Consider the following 14,500-nt stretch of genomic DNA (forward strand, 5'->3'; position numbering starts at 1 on the left):
GGGGCGGGGCGGGGCGGGGCGGGGGGGCGGGGCTGCACCGCCTAGGTCTCGGCGGTGGCGCGGGCAGCGGGAACGGTGCGGGATGGTGTCGGTGGGGGAGCTTCGTCCGCCGGGCGGGAACCTGGCGGAGCTGCCGGAGCTGGACGAGGTGGCGCTGCTGGCCGGGCTGCAGCAGCGGTTTCTGCGGCAGCAGATCTACGTGAGTGCCGGGGGCTGCGGCGGGGGGCGGTGGCGGGCGCTCGGCTGACGGGCTCTCCCCTCTCCGCTAGACTGACATCGGGGACATCCTCGTCGCCATGAACCCCTTCCAGCCCCTGTCGCTGTACGGGAGAGAGGTGAGCCCCGTGGCCCCCGCCGGCCGGCTCCGGCGCCCTCCCCGCCCGTTCACCAACTCTGTGCCGCCGCTTGCCCGCAGGTGTCCGAGCGGTACCAGAACTACGGGACCGGCACGCTGCCGCCCCACATCTTCGCCGTGGCCAGCCGCGCCTACCACGCCATGCTGGGCCGCGGGGGCGGCAGCCCGCGGGGCCAGTCTATCGTCATCAGGTGAGGGGGCCGGGCCGGGGGCTCGCCGGAGCCGGGTGGGGCGGGGGCCGGGCGGCGGCCGGGGGCTCCCTCGGGGCTCTGCCCGGCCAGGCGCCTGGCGCAGCTCGCCCGCGGGGCTGCCGGCGAGTCGGGACGTGGCGGCGCTTGCCCCAGCTGCCCGCCTGCCAGGCGGGGGGTGCCGGGCTCGTTGCGGGGGGCAGGTGGCACCAGGATGTTTAACCAGCCCTGGGGAAGCCACAAGGTGCTCTGCTTCGGCGAAACAGCTCCCACCGTAACTGCTGTAATGAGGGCTATAACGTAACGAAAGGAGCCTGTTTGCCCGAAGTGGAGCTGCCCGTGGTTAACCAAAGAGCATGGCAAAGAAAAAGCTTTTTCGCGCTATAAGACCTTTGGGAGTCTGGTTAGGAAAAATCTTAGTCGTGGACAGTCCTGTCCACTAGAAGGGGTGGGTGGGGGTGGAAATAGGTTCTTGTAACCAAAAAGCAACCTGATGTCACAGGCGTTTCACTCCCTGAAGTCACTGTTGTTCTGCTGAAACTGTGCAGGGCAGCAGGTAGCATCAATGAGCAGAGGCGGCCTCAAACAGCAGCAGCTGGCAGAGAAAGCATCAAACAGCATCCAGGAGAAAGCCTCAGAATGCTAACTGCCTGCTCTGGGTATTGCAGAGAACAGTGTAAATGTCATCTTGGTTACAATGTTAATTGGCAGCTTGTTTGATCTAATATTCTCATCTTTATATTGGCCTTCTGATCATTTTATTCATATTTTCAGTCTGTATGGTGTGGACATGCTTTGCTGAATCTCGGTGGGACTGGGAACTGACCTTGAGGATCCCTTGAGTAAGGACTCATTTCTCCAGCCTGCAGGCCATCAGTGCCTGTGCTTTACATGAAGTGCACACACAGAGTGGTGGTCATGAATTCAGCGGATGATGTTCTGCTGGTAGGGCTCTTAGGGATGCAAAACAGTCAGAGTGTTTGTCTTGGGAAGTGGAAGACAAGAAAGAGTAACCTGTGGATGTTTGCTAAGAAGTGAGTGGTCTGATGGTTTTCTGCCAGCAGTTCGTGGTCTCAGGGACCAGAGTCTGAGCTACTCCTGTGCATCATGTAACCCTGTTAACTAGCCTGTGCGTTGCTGTCATAGGAGGGTCATGGTTTTGCTCTCTGCTAGTGGTGAAACACTCGTTACTAAGATTACCTGGCATGAGCAAAGGTAACCTCATTGGGGCAGAGGGGCAGGAGGAAGTCACTCCTGTTACACCACAGTTTCTGAGAACAGCATGGAGACTTGTCAGGCTCTACTATTCTTTGTGGTCACTTCGTTCTCTCTAGCTGTCTGGGAGGTCTGAGTGGCACATCTCAGAGGTTGATGCTGAACGCAGCAGCTGCCCCCAGGTGACAAATGCTCATTGCAATCAAGTGGTCCTGCGCTGGCTCCTCGTGCCTTCCCAGTCATGGAACGTTAGTCACAGCCTGGGTGTGCTGTGGTACAGCACTTAGGTCTCCTGGAGATTACTCTGCTTTTCTTCACAGCCTGCGGCAGTTACACACCTGCAGCTAGACAGTGTTTGCAGGACCTTGTGAAGCTGCTATGCTTGTCAGAGGGTACAAGGACAAGCTTGAACCGTGGGAATGCTGACTGGCAGTGCTTTTGGGGGGGAAGGAAGTCACTGAAAACAAGAATACGTCTTGTATACTGTGCAGGAGTGCTGTTGGATGGCATGTTCTCAACTGTCAGAATGGTCTTATTTTGTTTGTGCATATTTGGATGGTGATGGCCTGATCTGTGCTTGAGATCAGGTATCTTGTAGTATTTGCTGTGATACATACTTGATCCCAAGTGCAGAGCCACTGGGAGCTACAAAGCAATAAAGCCACACTGCTCAAAGGTCAGGTATGGAAATTGAGACCTGCCCTCAAGTATACCTTCAGCATTTCCTGCATTCGTTTTTTTTCTATACATGCACTGAAGTTCTCTGCCAGTATGATGTTGTCGGTCAAAGACACGTCTCACTGATGGTACGTTCTCCCTCCCAGGACATGGGAAACTGTGCTTTCCAAGTGCTGCTTGTTTGACTTGGAGGTGGAGGTGCTGGGTACGTGTGATGACAGAGCGATACACACCGCTGCAGGTGTGCAGGCAGCCCTGTGGCAGTGTGCCCACATTCTCAACCAGCTGATGAATGTGAATGTGTGAAGCACCTGAGGTTTGAGATTGTCACATCATCTCAAGATCAGTACTCAGTTGTGGATATGAGATGATGGGGCAAATCTCTCTGGAAGAAGAGGAAGCCGTCAACTCCAGCATGTGTGGGGGAGTCAATGTATCAGATCCCATTTGGAGGAGATTGTTTTCCAGAAGTTGGATACATTTTTTCTGAAGAAGCAGAGCAAATGGTCTGTCTGGTGCACCTTGCCCAGAAATGACAGCACGGAGTACTCCCTTTGCAGATGGCGAAAAATTCCCCTGGGGAAGGGTCAGGACCTTGTGGGACCCACTGTGTAAAGCTGCTCACATATGTGGTTTAGCTGAAAAAGCTGTGAAATTCTTGGACAGGAGAACACTCTTAAATTATGCGGCACTAAGATGTAAGGGGCAGAACAACGATACTTTACAGCTGCTGGAATTTCCTTTGCTTTTTCTTGGCAGTGGAGAGAGCGGCGCGGGGAAAACAGAGAGCACAAAGCTATTGTTGCAGCACATAATGAACCTTAGCAAAGGCAACTTGCAGCTGGAGCAGCAGATCCTTCAGGTAGGTCATTACAGGATGGTGCTTGAAGATGCAGAAGTAACATTGCCGCAAAACAACTTGCATTAGACTCCAGAGGCCTGCTGATGAATCACCACTGAAAGTCAGGGAGCAAAACCTAAGACACATAAGAAAACAGTGCATAAGGGTGGTGAAATAGCTCACCACAAATTAGAAGGGCTTGTAGGGCAGTAATTCTGCTTGCTGGTAATGTTGCGATATCTTAAATGATAGAAAATTATTGCAGTTGTTTATCATGTTCTTTAAGGGATTAGGGACATTTTTCCAAATAATTTCCTGATTGAGGTAGAACAAGGGCTTTTATTTGAAAAATGAACTCTTGATTTAATGGTACACAGGGATAGAGAATCCACACAGCCCTTAGTCAGCTTTCTTTGGCTACTTACACTTACTGTCAGGCACATACCTGCTACCTGGCCAACTTCATCTTTGCTGTTTTCATATACTTTTGGTAGCTGATTCTGAAACGTATTTATCTCTTTGGTCTGAAGTATTTCCACTTGAGTTGCTCCCCAGGTAGTTGTGAGGGTTTTGGGGCAAATCATACTTTAACCTTCCATGTGATAGATTAAGCAGAGTGAGTTCTTGGAATCTTGGAACTTCATTTTAAAGTCTCTGTTTTCAGAGATCTTTTTCTGTGGTGTCGGTTAACATTGGCTGGACAACATATGCCCACTGAAGCTGCTCCATCACTCCCCCTCCTCAGCTGGACAGGAGGAGAAAAATGTAACAAAAGGCTCCTGGGTCCAGATATAGATAGGGAGATCACTCAGCAATTACTGTCACAGGACAAACAGACTCAACTTGGGGAAAATTAATTTAATTTATTGCCAGTTAACATCAGAGTAGAATAATGAAGAATAAGAGCAAATCTTAAAACACCTCCCCCCCGCCCCCTCTTCTTCCCAGGCTCAGGTTCACTCCCAATTTCTATACCTCTTCTCAACACCACCACCCCACCCCATCCCGAGCAAGCGGTGCAGGGGCATGAGGAGGCTGGGTCAGTCCCTCACCCGTTGTCCCTGCCGCTCCTTCCCCCTCGGGGACGGGGCTGCTCACTCTGCCCCCGCTCCAGCCCGGGCTCCAGCCCACGGCAGCAGTTCCACGACCTTCTCCGCCGTGGGTCCTTCCCACGGGCTGCGGCTCTTCACGCCCGGCCCGGCCCGGCCGCCGCGGGGGCACCGGCCCTGCCCCAGCCCGGCCCGGCCCGGGCTCCTCTCCCCGCGGGGCCACGGGCCCTGCCCGGAGCTGCCCCGGCGCCGCTGCCCGCGGGTCACAGCCCCCTGCGGGCACCCCCTGCCCCGGGGGGGGCCCTGCCCGGGCTGCGGGGGGGGAGCTGCTCCCCCGGGGGCTCCGCGGGCTGGGGGCACGGCCCGCCCCGCCGGGGGCCGCCCCGCGGGCTGGGGGAGCCGCTGCTGCGGCGCCTGGAGCCCCCCGGCCTCCCCCTGCCCCGGCCCGGGGGCCGCGGGGCTGCTGGGCTCGCTCGCACGTAAATACACGATCTGAAATACACGGTCCCTGCGGCTGCCACCGGCACCGACGGGCTCGGCCTTGCCCAGCACCGGGCCCAGCTCGGAGCCGGCTGGCACGGGCTGCACCGGGCACGGGGGCAGCTTCTGGAAGCTTCTCACAGAGGCCGCCCCTGTGCCCCCCGCCACCAAAACCTTGCCCTGCAAACACACTGCACTGTGCTGTGCTTTGGGCTCAAATGGCACATTATTTCAGTGTGGTATCATCTATGGTGGATCTGAGGTGAACACCTGTGCTCCTTTGTGGGAGTGTGGCACTGACATACCTGCTGGCTCCACTTAGAGCTGGCTTGGGCCACACTGCCAAACTGCTTTTGAGCTGAGTAGGTTCAGGAAGCAGGACAGCTGTGTTTGCCCAGCATAGTGCCTGGACCCAGTCTGCAATTCCTCCACTGAAAACAAAACTTCACCTCAATCCAGCTGAGCTGTCTGGAAAAATCCTTGGAAAGCCTAGAGGTGACAGTGAAGAAATAATAGGCATCTTATGTGGTTCCTGTAGATACAGTTGAGGACTGAGTTAGCCCTTTTGGGATTACAGTGTCATGCTTTAAAGCTGTGTTCAGCAGGCTGCCCAGTACGTATCCTAAGGCACCTTTCTTGCAGTCAGTAGGTATTCTTGGCTGAAAAAAACCCAGCACCTGTCATTTCACCTTGTTTGCATCCAGTTTACCAAAGTGGTCTGATTGTTCTGTTAGGTTTTTCTATAATTCGCTGTCCTGAGTCTTATGCTGTCAACAAACTTCAGTAGCTAAGTTATCGTGCTTACATTTGCGGAGTGCCATGTTTACCTTGTTTATTGTTGTAGTATAGCAGTCAAATTATCTAGTGATGCCATGTCAGATGCTTTGTGGAAATCTGTTATACCAATCTATCTTTTAACAGATGAGTTGGTGAACTTACTGAGGTCAAATCAGTTTAATTGTGCTTATTTTCAGTAGTCTCATGCTGCTTAGTCTTTGTTATATTTGCTTCTTTCAGTTCCTTTATCCAGGGTATGATAAAATGGGTGCTCTTGGGTACTCGTGGAGTGGTTCCTGTTCCAAGTGAATGCTGAATTGGAAATGCTAGAAATAAAGTTTTGCAAGTAAGTTAGATTGAATCACTTAGTTTGAAGAAAGTTTGTTCTGCTTCCTCACTTCTTCTAGGTAAATCTGTTGCTTGAAGCTTTTGGCAATGCCCAGACTGTGATGAATGACAACAGTAGCCGCTTTGGAAAATACATAGAGCTGCATTTCCAGAAGAACACAGGTAAATTCCAGGGCAGTCTGGGGGATGGTTAGATGCCGGAGGGAGAGGGCTGAGCAGCCAGAACTTGTGGAGGGTGAAATTTTGACACCTGACTGCCTGTACGAATGGTGTGCAATTCAGTAAAATCTTACAGCAGCCACAGCTATAGGATAAGGGCTGGGTTTGGCCATTGTGGGAGTGCAGGAGGGATATGGAGGTGACAGTGCAGGGGAAGTATCTGTAATACTTTATGGTGCCAGAAGCCTAAGTTGCTGCTAAAGGAGGTGAGCAGGCATCTCTAAGATGACGGGAAACATGGAGAAGCCCATTTGCAGAGCACTGGGCAGTCTAGAGGGTATTGCACATAAGAAAGTTATTTTAGGCAACCCTATGCTTCTATCACCAAGTAAGAGATGTGGGACAACTCAGCTTCATGTCCCCAAGTGCAAAGTTTACCCTGTCACCTTCTTGTGTGCAGTGCGAGGTGCAAAGCTGAGTGAGTACCTATTAGAGAAGTCACGGGTGGTGCATCAGGATACTGGGGAGAGGAATTTCCATATCTTCTACTACATGTTTGCTGGACTCTCTTCAGAGGAAAAGGAGATGTATGGGCTGTTGGATCCTTCACTTTACAGGTATTTCAAAGGCAGACCCTAGTTTAGTCTCCATGATGGGGGGTGGAAGGGAAAGCAGCATGGTGGAGCCTATGTCTCTTCCCTGTGGTTCTGTCTGTGGAGCCTGGTACAGGTAAATGAATGGAAGCTGGAGTGGGATCTGAATGGTGCTACATAATGGGCCATCATGGAAGCTGGGAGGTCTGGAGTCTCTGCTATATTACCTTCGAAAAGTTTCTTTCCCTTTCATGTCTCCACCACTGCTGATCTGCTTTGTTCCTTTGGGGTAGGACTGACCTGCTGTGCTGATTGTATAACAGTTTTGTATGGGATATACATTTTCTCAGGTACATAGGTGGACAGTTTTGTACATGGGATGTAGCTCAGCGCTGGAAACACAAATACCAAGAGGTGTGCAATGCCCTTGACAGGGTGGGCTTCCAAGAACAGGTTAGTTCTGGGGTTGTTTAATTTCCATCTGTGCTGCTTGCAGGCATAGGGTTTCTTTCTGGCTGCTGTTTTGAGGCTCAGTCCTGTTTCTCTCCTCTCTGGATTGTCCATGGTGCTTCCATACCTGAATCTGTCAGTCTTCATGTAGTGCCTTTTCCCTCACCTCACCAACTTCTAGGCCCTCCCATGTTGTCTGTTACATGCTGATAGGTTTTCAGTCACCTTTCTGTTGTGTTTTAGGAGCAAGTGGACATGCAGGCAATCTTGGCTGGTGTGTTGTCTCTGGGCAATGTGACCTTTCAACCTGAGGAGAGCAATGGGTCTGTAAAAGTGAGTGAAGCCTCACGAGGATGGCTGAAGGCTGCAGCGGTAAGTCACAAGAAGAGCTGACAGAAACCTTATGAATATGGTGCTGGTTCCCACTGCCAGTGTGACTGCAGGAGCTGCTCCTGCCAGAGATGGCAGAGGACATTTCTGCCTCGGAGTGTGAAGGCTCCTGAAGAACAAGGAGTTTTCTCAAGAAATGCACAGTATGACCCCACAACTGCATTTGTGTTCACTGCTATTCATGCCCAAAGAGACACTTTACTATTTCTTTTTTCACTTTTCTATTTCTTGTATGTCTAGAACCAGCCTCTTGCATATGGCAATATCATATGTGCCTTGTTGACTTCATACAATACAAGCTGTTTAAAATTAAATGGTTACACATTTCTAAGTGTGGTGATGCCTTGGAGAAATTCAGGTGTGCAGTATCTGAACACTAGTTCTGTGTTTTCAACAGATCTTGTCCAAGGATACTGCTTCAACTGCCATCAACTTTTATTGGTTATCCAGAGTTAAAGTTTCTGCTATTTCACATGAAATTATCACGGATTAAGATGTATATATTCCCCAGGACAATCTCATTTTTATTATATGGGATGGATACATTATCCTGCTTTGTTAACAACACAGAACAGAATGTATTTCTGCCCGTTCTATGTCTGTTTTGATCTCTTTGAAATCTTATCACTCTTCAGTTTTAGTTTTACTCCCATCTCTTTGCCTGTTTCTTTCCTACACCATAGCTGAAACAATGACCTACATCTGTTCAGTAGCCAGCTTCTTTTTGTCTGTCTTCTTAAGTCTGCTCCTTGTTTTTTGCCCATGGGAGGGGAATTCCTGTTAAAGCAATCGCTGAGGGGTTCGGTTCTGTCTGCGTTCCCTTTGTTTCCTGTCTCTTGGGTTTGTGTGACTCTGAAGTCTGCTGAAGCTCAGACATCTCAGCACTTAACATAGTGACCTCTGAATGGTGCTGTTCAATAAGTCATTAAAGCACTTAGCAGGGACTGGCGTGTCTCCCAAAGAAAGTGAAAGGTGGCAGCAGAAGGAAAGCAAAATGGAAAGTATTTCAGAGAGAGCGCAAGAGTGAGCTTGGTCGCTGCAGGGATAATGCAGATCTGAAAGCCCATATCTGACTCCAGTGCTGAGAGATGTTAACAGTAATACTTACCTTACAGTGGAGATCAAAGGCCTGAATCTGAATCATGATCCCATTACACTGGGTGTCGCACAGACACAAGGAGATACAATCCCCCCAAGAAGAATAAAGGTTCACTATTGACTCATCTATTTCCTCTCTCCCAGGGTCAGTTTGGAGTCCAAGAAGATGAACTGTTAAAATGCCTTATTTGTACGACGTCAGTGACCCGAGGTGAGCAGATTCAGCGTTTTCACACCCAGCAGCAGGCACAAGGTAAGAAACATAATGAATTGCAGATGTGCTGGCTAGAAAGACTGACCCATATTTGACAGAAGGGTATCCCCACACATGTGCAACTTGTTGGAAACAAAAATGTCTGTCTGTGCCCCTTCATTCCTCTTGCACAGTGGCGAGTATATCAATGTTTATCTGTTTAGTCTTTTACTGAATGTACTGACTATTAATGCTACTTTTGTTTGACCTCTGGGAAACAGCAGAGATTAAATGAGAAACCAAGGAATTAGCTTTGCGTTCTTTCTCAGTCCAGCCTAGATATAAACTGTAGGTATTTGTATAAAGGAGGGCAAAGCTCCTGCTTCAGAGTTCTGGTAGTGTGCAGAGCTCTAGGTAGTAGGTGGAGAATTAACTAAGAGTCAAAGAGATAGCACAGTGTCAGGGAAGGAATGAGGTGAAAGGGAAGAGTGTTAAAGTAGCAAGCACAAAGTGTTGTTTTCCTGTTCAGTAAGAAAATAACCCAAGGTAACCTGCACAAAAGGGTTCAGTTAAAATAAAAGATTTAAAAAATAAAAAAGAAATCCCAGGATTTCTAGATTATTGCTTGACTAATCCAGAAATAATTATGAAATTATGAAAGAAAAAACTGAAAATGGGGAATTAGCTAGTTCTGTTTTCCAGATATCTTCTTTTGCATCTCTCCAGACAATAAAGTATACATCTCCCATCATGCAATACATCATGTTGATTTGTTTACATTCTTCTTAGAATGTCAGCACGTTTTCCATGAATTGCATCCTCCTCTTGCCCGTAGTGCTTAAACACTTGACAGCTGTGGTCTAGGAGGAACAGAACCATTCAGTTTTCCAAGTACAGGTCAGAGTCTCTCACTTGGTTTAGCAGTGCAGGGATCCATACTTATTAGACCTGCAGAGGGGAAAGCAGGTTTCTGGTTATTCTAAAAAGTGGCTGGACTTCTTTGGAAGGAAAATTCTCTATTTTAGAGTGTCTCACAAGTGCCCTAATATGCCAAATCTGACCCTGTAGCAAGATTTCAAAGATTTTTGAATGAAAGAGCTCCTTTTGAGCTTACAGAGGGCAGGGGAAATCAGATGGATATTTCATGTTTGTTTGATCATTAAAATAGCTTAATAAACCACCAGACATTGTTGTGAGAAGTGAATGTATTGAGCCAGCTTGTGTGCTTTGTTCCCTGCTCTCCTTTGACCCCTTCATTGAGCTGCTGTTGTTCCATTTGTGCAGATGCTCGGGACTCCATTGCAAAGGAGGCATATAGCCGAGTATTTGGCTGGATCATTTGCAAAGTCAATGAGCTGCTGGCTGAGAACATGGATCCTGAGGTGGAACTGAGGGAGATAGGTGAGTTCTGCCTGCCTTGCTCCTGTTCTGTCCTCAGCTGTGCATCCCCCAGCCACAATGAAGGAAAGGCACAATATGAAGTTTCACAGAGATTGTGTGCAGGGATCCCTTAGCAAATACATGATCGTGTTGGAGATACTGGTCAACTGCATGAAGTCATAGAATAGAACCATAGAACCTTTTAGGTTGGAAAAGACGTTTAAGATCATCGAGTCCAACCATTAACCTAACACTGTCAAGTCCATCATTAAACCATGTCCCTAAGTGCCACTTCTACACGACTTTTAAATACCTCCAGGGATGGGACTCCACCACCTCCCTGGGCAGCCTGTTCCAATGCTTGACAACCCTTTTGGAGAAAAAAAAAAATCCTAATATCCAACCTAAACCTTCCCTCATGCAACTTGAAGCCATTTCCTCTTGTCCTGTCAGATGTTACCTGGCAGAGACCAACATCCACCTCACTACACCCTCCTTTCAGACAGTTGTAATCAGCGATGGGGGCTCCACTGAGCCTCCTTTCCTCCAGGCTAAACAAGCCCAGTTCCCTCAGCAGTGCCCCATCAGACTTGTGCTCCAGACCCTGTACCAGCTTTGTTGCCCTTCTCTGGACACGCTCCAGCAGCTCAGTGACTTTCTTACAGTGAAGGGCCGAGAACTGAACACAAGTCTGTAGGGCCTTGGCCAGCTCTGAGCAGATGGTTGGTCTGAAGCAGCTGTGAGGCTGTAGTTCTGGGCACCAGCTTTGCAGAGGAGATGGGGCTGGGAGTCGGCTTCTCCTAACTAGGTTTCCAGGAGGAGTTATGGGAGAGGTACTCCTGGTAACTTGGCTGGGGTTTCCCTGTGCCACAAGAGCTGGGTGATGGGAGATTTAGTTGTGTATTGGGGTATGTAGCTATCTGCAGGAATGATTTGCAGGCTCCATGATGCACTCATCTTCCCTCTTTTAGGTATCTTGGATATTTTTGGGTTTGAAAACTTTGCAGTGAATAGTTTTGAACAGCTTTGCATAAACTTGGCCAATGAACAGCTGCAGCACTTCTTCAACCATGTAAGTCTGCTGTGAGTGATCTCACCTTGTGTGGCAGAGAAAGTAGAGCACCTGACATATGAAGGACATCTTGGGTAAAAACAGGGCTATTACCTGGAAGGACAGAAATGGTGATTAGTGAAGCAGGGTAGAGAGCACCAACCTTCTCTGCTGTGACAGCGGAGCCACTAGGGCAGGGAAGAAAAAAGCAGAAGGAAGGGTCAAGCAGTGACCAAAGCTGGCGGAGGAGGGGACACTTACACTCTGAGAACTGTTCCAGCTTTATGCACCAGCATCAGTGAGTGACATGCTTACAGATGAGCATGCAGAACAGCAGTTTCATCTTAGACCTCTTGTGCCTAAGGTGACAGAGCCACCCTTTGTCCTCTGTTCAGCATGGGAAGAGAGGTGTTCAGGATTGTCTAGCCAAGTCTGCTGGGTGCTCCAAACTCTTTTTTTTTTTTTTTTTTTTTTTTGATTCCTCTTTCTCAGCATATTTTCCAGCTGGAGCAGGCTGCCTATAAGGAAGAAGAGCTGCCTTGGGAGAATATCACATTCAGCAATAATGAACCTATTCTGGTGAGTGAAAGGACTGACAGAAGAGAATTGCTCCATCAAGGTAAGAGAGGAATCTTTCTCTTTCTGGCATGGGTAGGAGATGCACCTGGGAAGAACCTCTTCAAAGGGTGGTATAGGTGAGAGTGGGTGCCCTGTACTGCTTTAGGTATGTGTAATGTGTCTCCTTTCCTGCAGAATCTGCTCCTGGCCAAGCCACTTGGACTGCTATCTCTTCTGGATGAACAGAGTGCATTCCCTCAGGTATGCATGAGAAAGGGGGCAGAATATAGCAATAAATATCCAGGCTGCAGAGAGAGCTCTTATGTTGGAGTGTGACTTTCAAAGGCAGGATGAACGGAGGTGTCCCAATGTGTGATTGTTGAAACAAGACAGCCAGATCAGGGACAGTGTAATGATATTATTATCCTTGTGAAGAGTCAGAGGGAGAGTACGGTATGAAACTGTTGCACATCCAAGGACACTTCCAACACTTTTTTTTTTTTTTTTTTATGCTTCCATGTGCCCTGATGAAGTCTTTGTTATGGCCTCATGATTTGATTATGAAATCTGCTTTCCTGCAGGCAACTGATAAGACATTTGTGGATAAACTAAACAACAGCTTCAAGGGGAACGTACACTTCCAGCCAAGCCGAGGCCGTGTTTTGGGCTTCAGCATTATTCACTATGCTGGGAAAGTATGTACTGTTTGCATGAAGAATGCTGTTGTATGTAGGAGGGGGAAAATGTGTTGTTTTTTAGTGAAGCAGGGTAGAGAGCACCAACCTTCTCTGCTGTGGCAGGGGAGCCACCAGGGCAGGGAAGAAAAAAGCAGAAGGAAGGGTCAAGCAGTGACCAAAGCTGGCAGAGGAGGGGACGCTTACACCTAAGTATAAGACAAATAAGGCTTTGATGTTAAGGAGTCCAACAGTACTAATAACAGAAGTGATGTGTTCCCAGGGAGTTGCCTTCTATTATTCCCTTGGATTTCTGTAGAAGGTATGGGAAGAGAGGATCCCTGATAAAAGTGGGGCTACCTCTGGGAAGCTTAGGGTATTAGAAGAATCTCTGTACTCATCATCATTCTATTGGAGCTGTAAAATAGTTCTTTATAAAATAAAAGCCCTGCATCCACTGTGCAGCACCAAATGACAGTGTAAAGGCTTTACCTTTACCTATTGGGTTCCAGAGCACAGCAGTCACTATTTTATTACCAGCACTGAGGAGCACAGTGAGAGCAGCCAGGTAGTTAATGTTTTCAAAGTGTACGCCCTTATTTATATTTTCAGTGGAACCTAAGCAGCTTGAAGTTTAGTACTACTGCACGTAACCTTGCTGCCACCAATTTTGAAAGCATTCGCCCAAATATGTTGAATTTATTGGAGACAATTTTTTAAGCAGGAGCAGATATGATGATTCAGGATAAAATTTAGTAATCTAATCTTGCCATTGTTGACTGAGTTGTTATTTGTGACATTCTTTATTAGAAAAATCACCTAACACAGAAAGGAGAGTGGCAGGCTGGGTGTGAGAAAGGAAGGGAGCAAAAGAAACAAAGTGGTCTGTGACAAAGGATGAAAGCCTGTTCAAAGGGAAGAGGTGGGGAAAGAAAAGAGTGAAGCATAGACCAAAAGTAAATGAAACTTCATAATCAACAATAGGAGAACAAAAAAAGGGCGATGTCTCAGTGTTAAGGTGCACTGCTGTGGTTCCAGTTGCCATCATTGGGGTTTTGTTCCTCATGATTTGCATCTGAATGGGGTGCATATGTATTTACAAAATTCATGTGAGAGCTGGTGTACAGAAATCACCTGCAAGCCAGTGTATATTCAGTTTAACTGTTGCTCCTGGCAAGCTGTGGAAGTGGCTTTCACAGCAAGCCTGTGATCACTGCTGGCCTTAGTGACTTGCTGCCGTTTCCCCTAGGTACAGTATACTGCTGGGGGGTTTCTAGAGAAGAACAGAGACACCTTGCCAGCCAACATCCATGGGCTCTTCATCAACAGTGTCACTCCCTTGGTCACTGTGCTATTCGCAGGCAAGTCCCTCTGCTATGATAGGACATGCCACATGAATCAAGGCCCACCCTGGCAAGAGTTAAGTGTGGAGGTGAGGCACATATGCTATGAACATGTTTCACAGCTAGCAGCCCCAGGGAGACTTTGGGAAGACTGCAGCCTGGAGGGGGGCTGCTGGCATGTACCATGCTGCTGGAGGTGTTCATTCCCCCCTGGGAAGCAAGGCAGGTTGTATCCTCTTCCAGAGAATTAGCCACTGCTCAGGTGTCTTCCTTTAGATCAGATAGCCCATATTCTCCACGGCCAGTGCATGACTGTCTCCACTGCACCATTCCATATGCTCTGTTCTCATCTAGAAATGAAGCTGTACAAAGTCATAGCTCCTAGCTGTTCACACTGAAAATAGATTGCTGTAAAGCCACAAACAATGAGTGTAGAGATTATGCTTTTCAAACACATTTGTTTTCAGTTTTAAACAAGTTTAAAATCACTGAGGTTATGCATTATTTTTGTCCCACCACTATACTCCCTTTTTGCAGTTATTGATAAACCCTCAGAGCCTTCAAGGCTTCTATCAAAGCAAAGATTTAAAGACAAATCAGGTGGATATTTCCTTGGATTCTGGCTGAGCATAGAGCTTCTAGTGCAGATATTTTTTTTTTTTCCTGCTCAGTCCGTGCCA

General features: G+C 48.3%; 1 protein-coding gene across 1 annotated transcript; it reads left to right on the forward strand.

Moving 5' to 3' along the window:
- The first annotated feature begins 66 nt into the window (after positions 1 to 66).
- Positions 67 to 14,136, forward strand: LOC130143054 (unconventional myosin-VIIa-like). Its single transcript, XM_056325611.1, has 15 exons — positions 67 to 199; positions 270 to 335; positions 416 to 546; positions 3,196 to 3,298; positions 5,991 to 6,093; positions 6,551 to 6,707; positions 7,034 to 7,136; positions 7,377 to 7,505; positions 8,766 to 8,874; positions 10,099 to 10,215; positions 11,166 to 11,266; positions 11,738 to 11,824; positions 11,999 to 12,064; positions 12,385 to 12,498; positions 13,727 to 14,136. The coding sequence occupies exons 1-15, from the start codon at positions 83 to 85 to the stop codon at positions 14,069 to 14,071; spliced, it is 1,848 nt and encodes a 615-aa protein (XP_056181586.1). The 5' UTR covers positions 67 to 82; the 3' UTR covers positions 14,072 to 14,136.
- Positions 14,137 to 14,500: the final 364 nt, after the last annotated feature.

Source organism: Falco biarmicus, chromosome Z, assembly GCF_023638135.1.
Source record: "Falco biarmicus isolate bFalBia1 chromosome Z, bFalBia1.pri, whole genome shotgun sequence".
In the NCBI taxonomy this organism is placed as follows: Eukaryota; Metazoa; Chordata; class Aves; order Falconiformes; family Falconidae; genus Falco; species Falco biarmicus.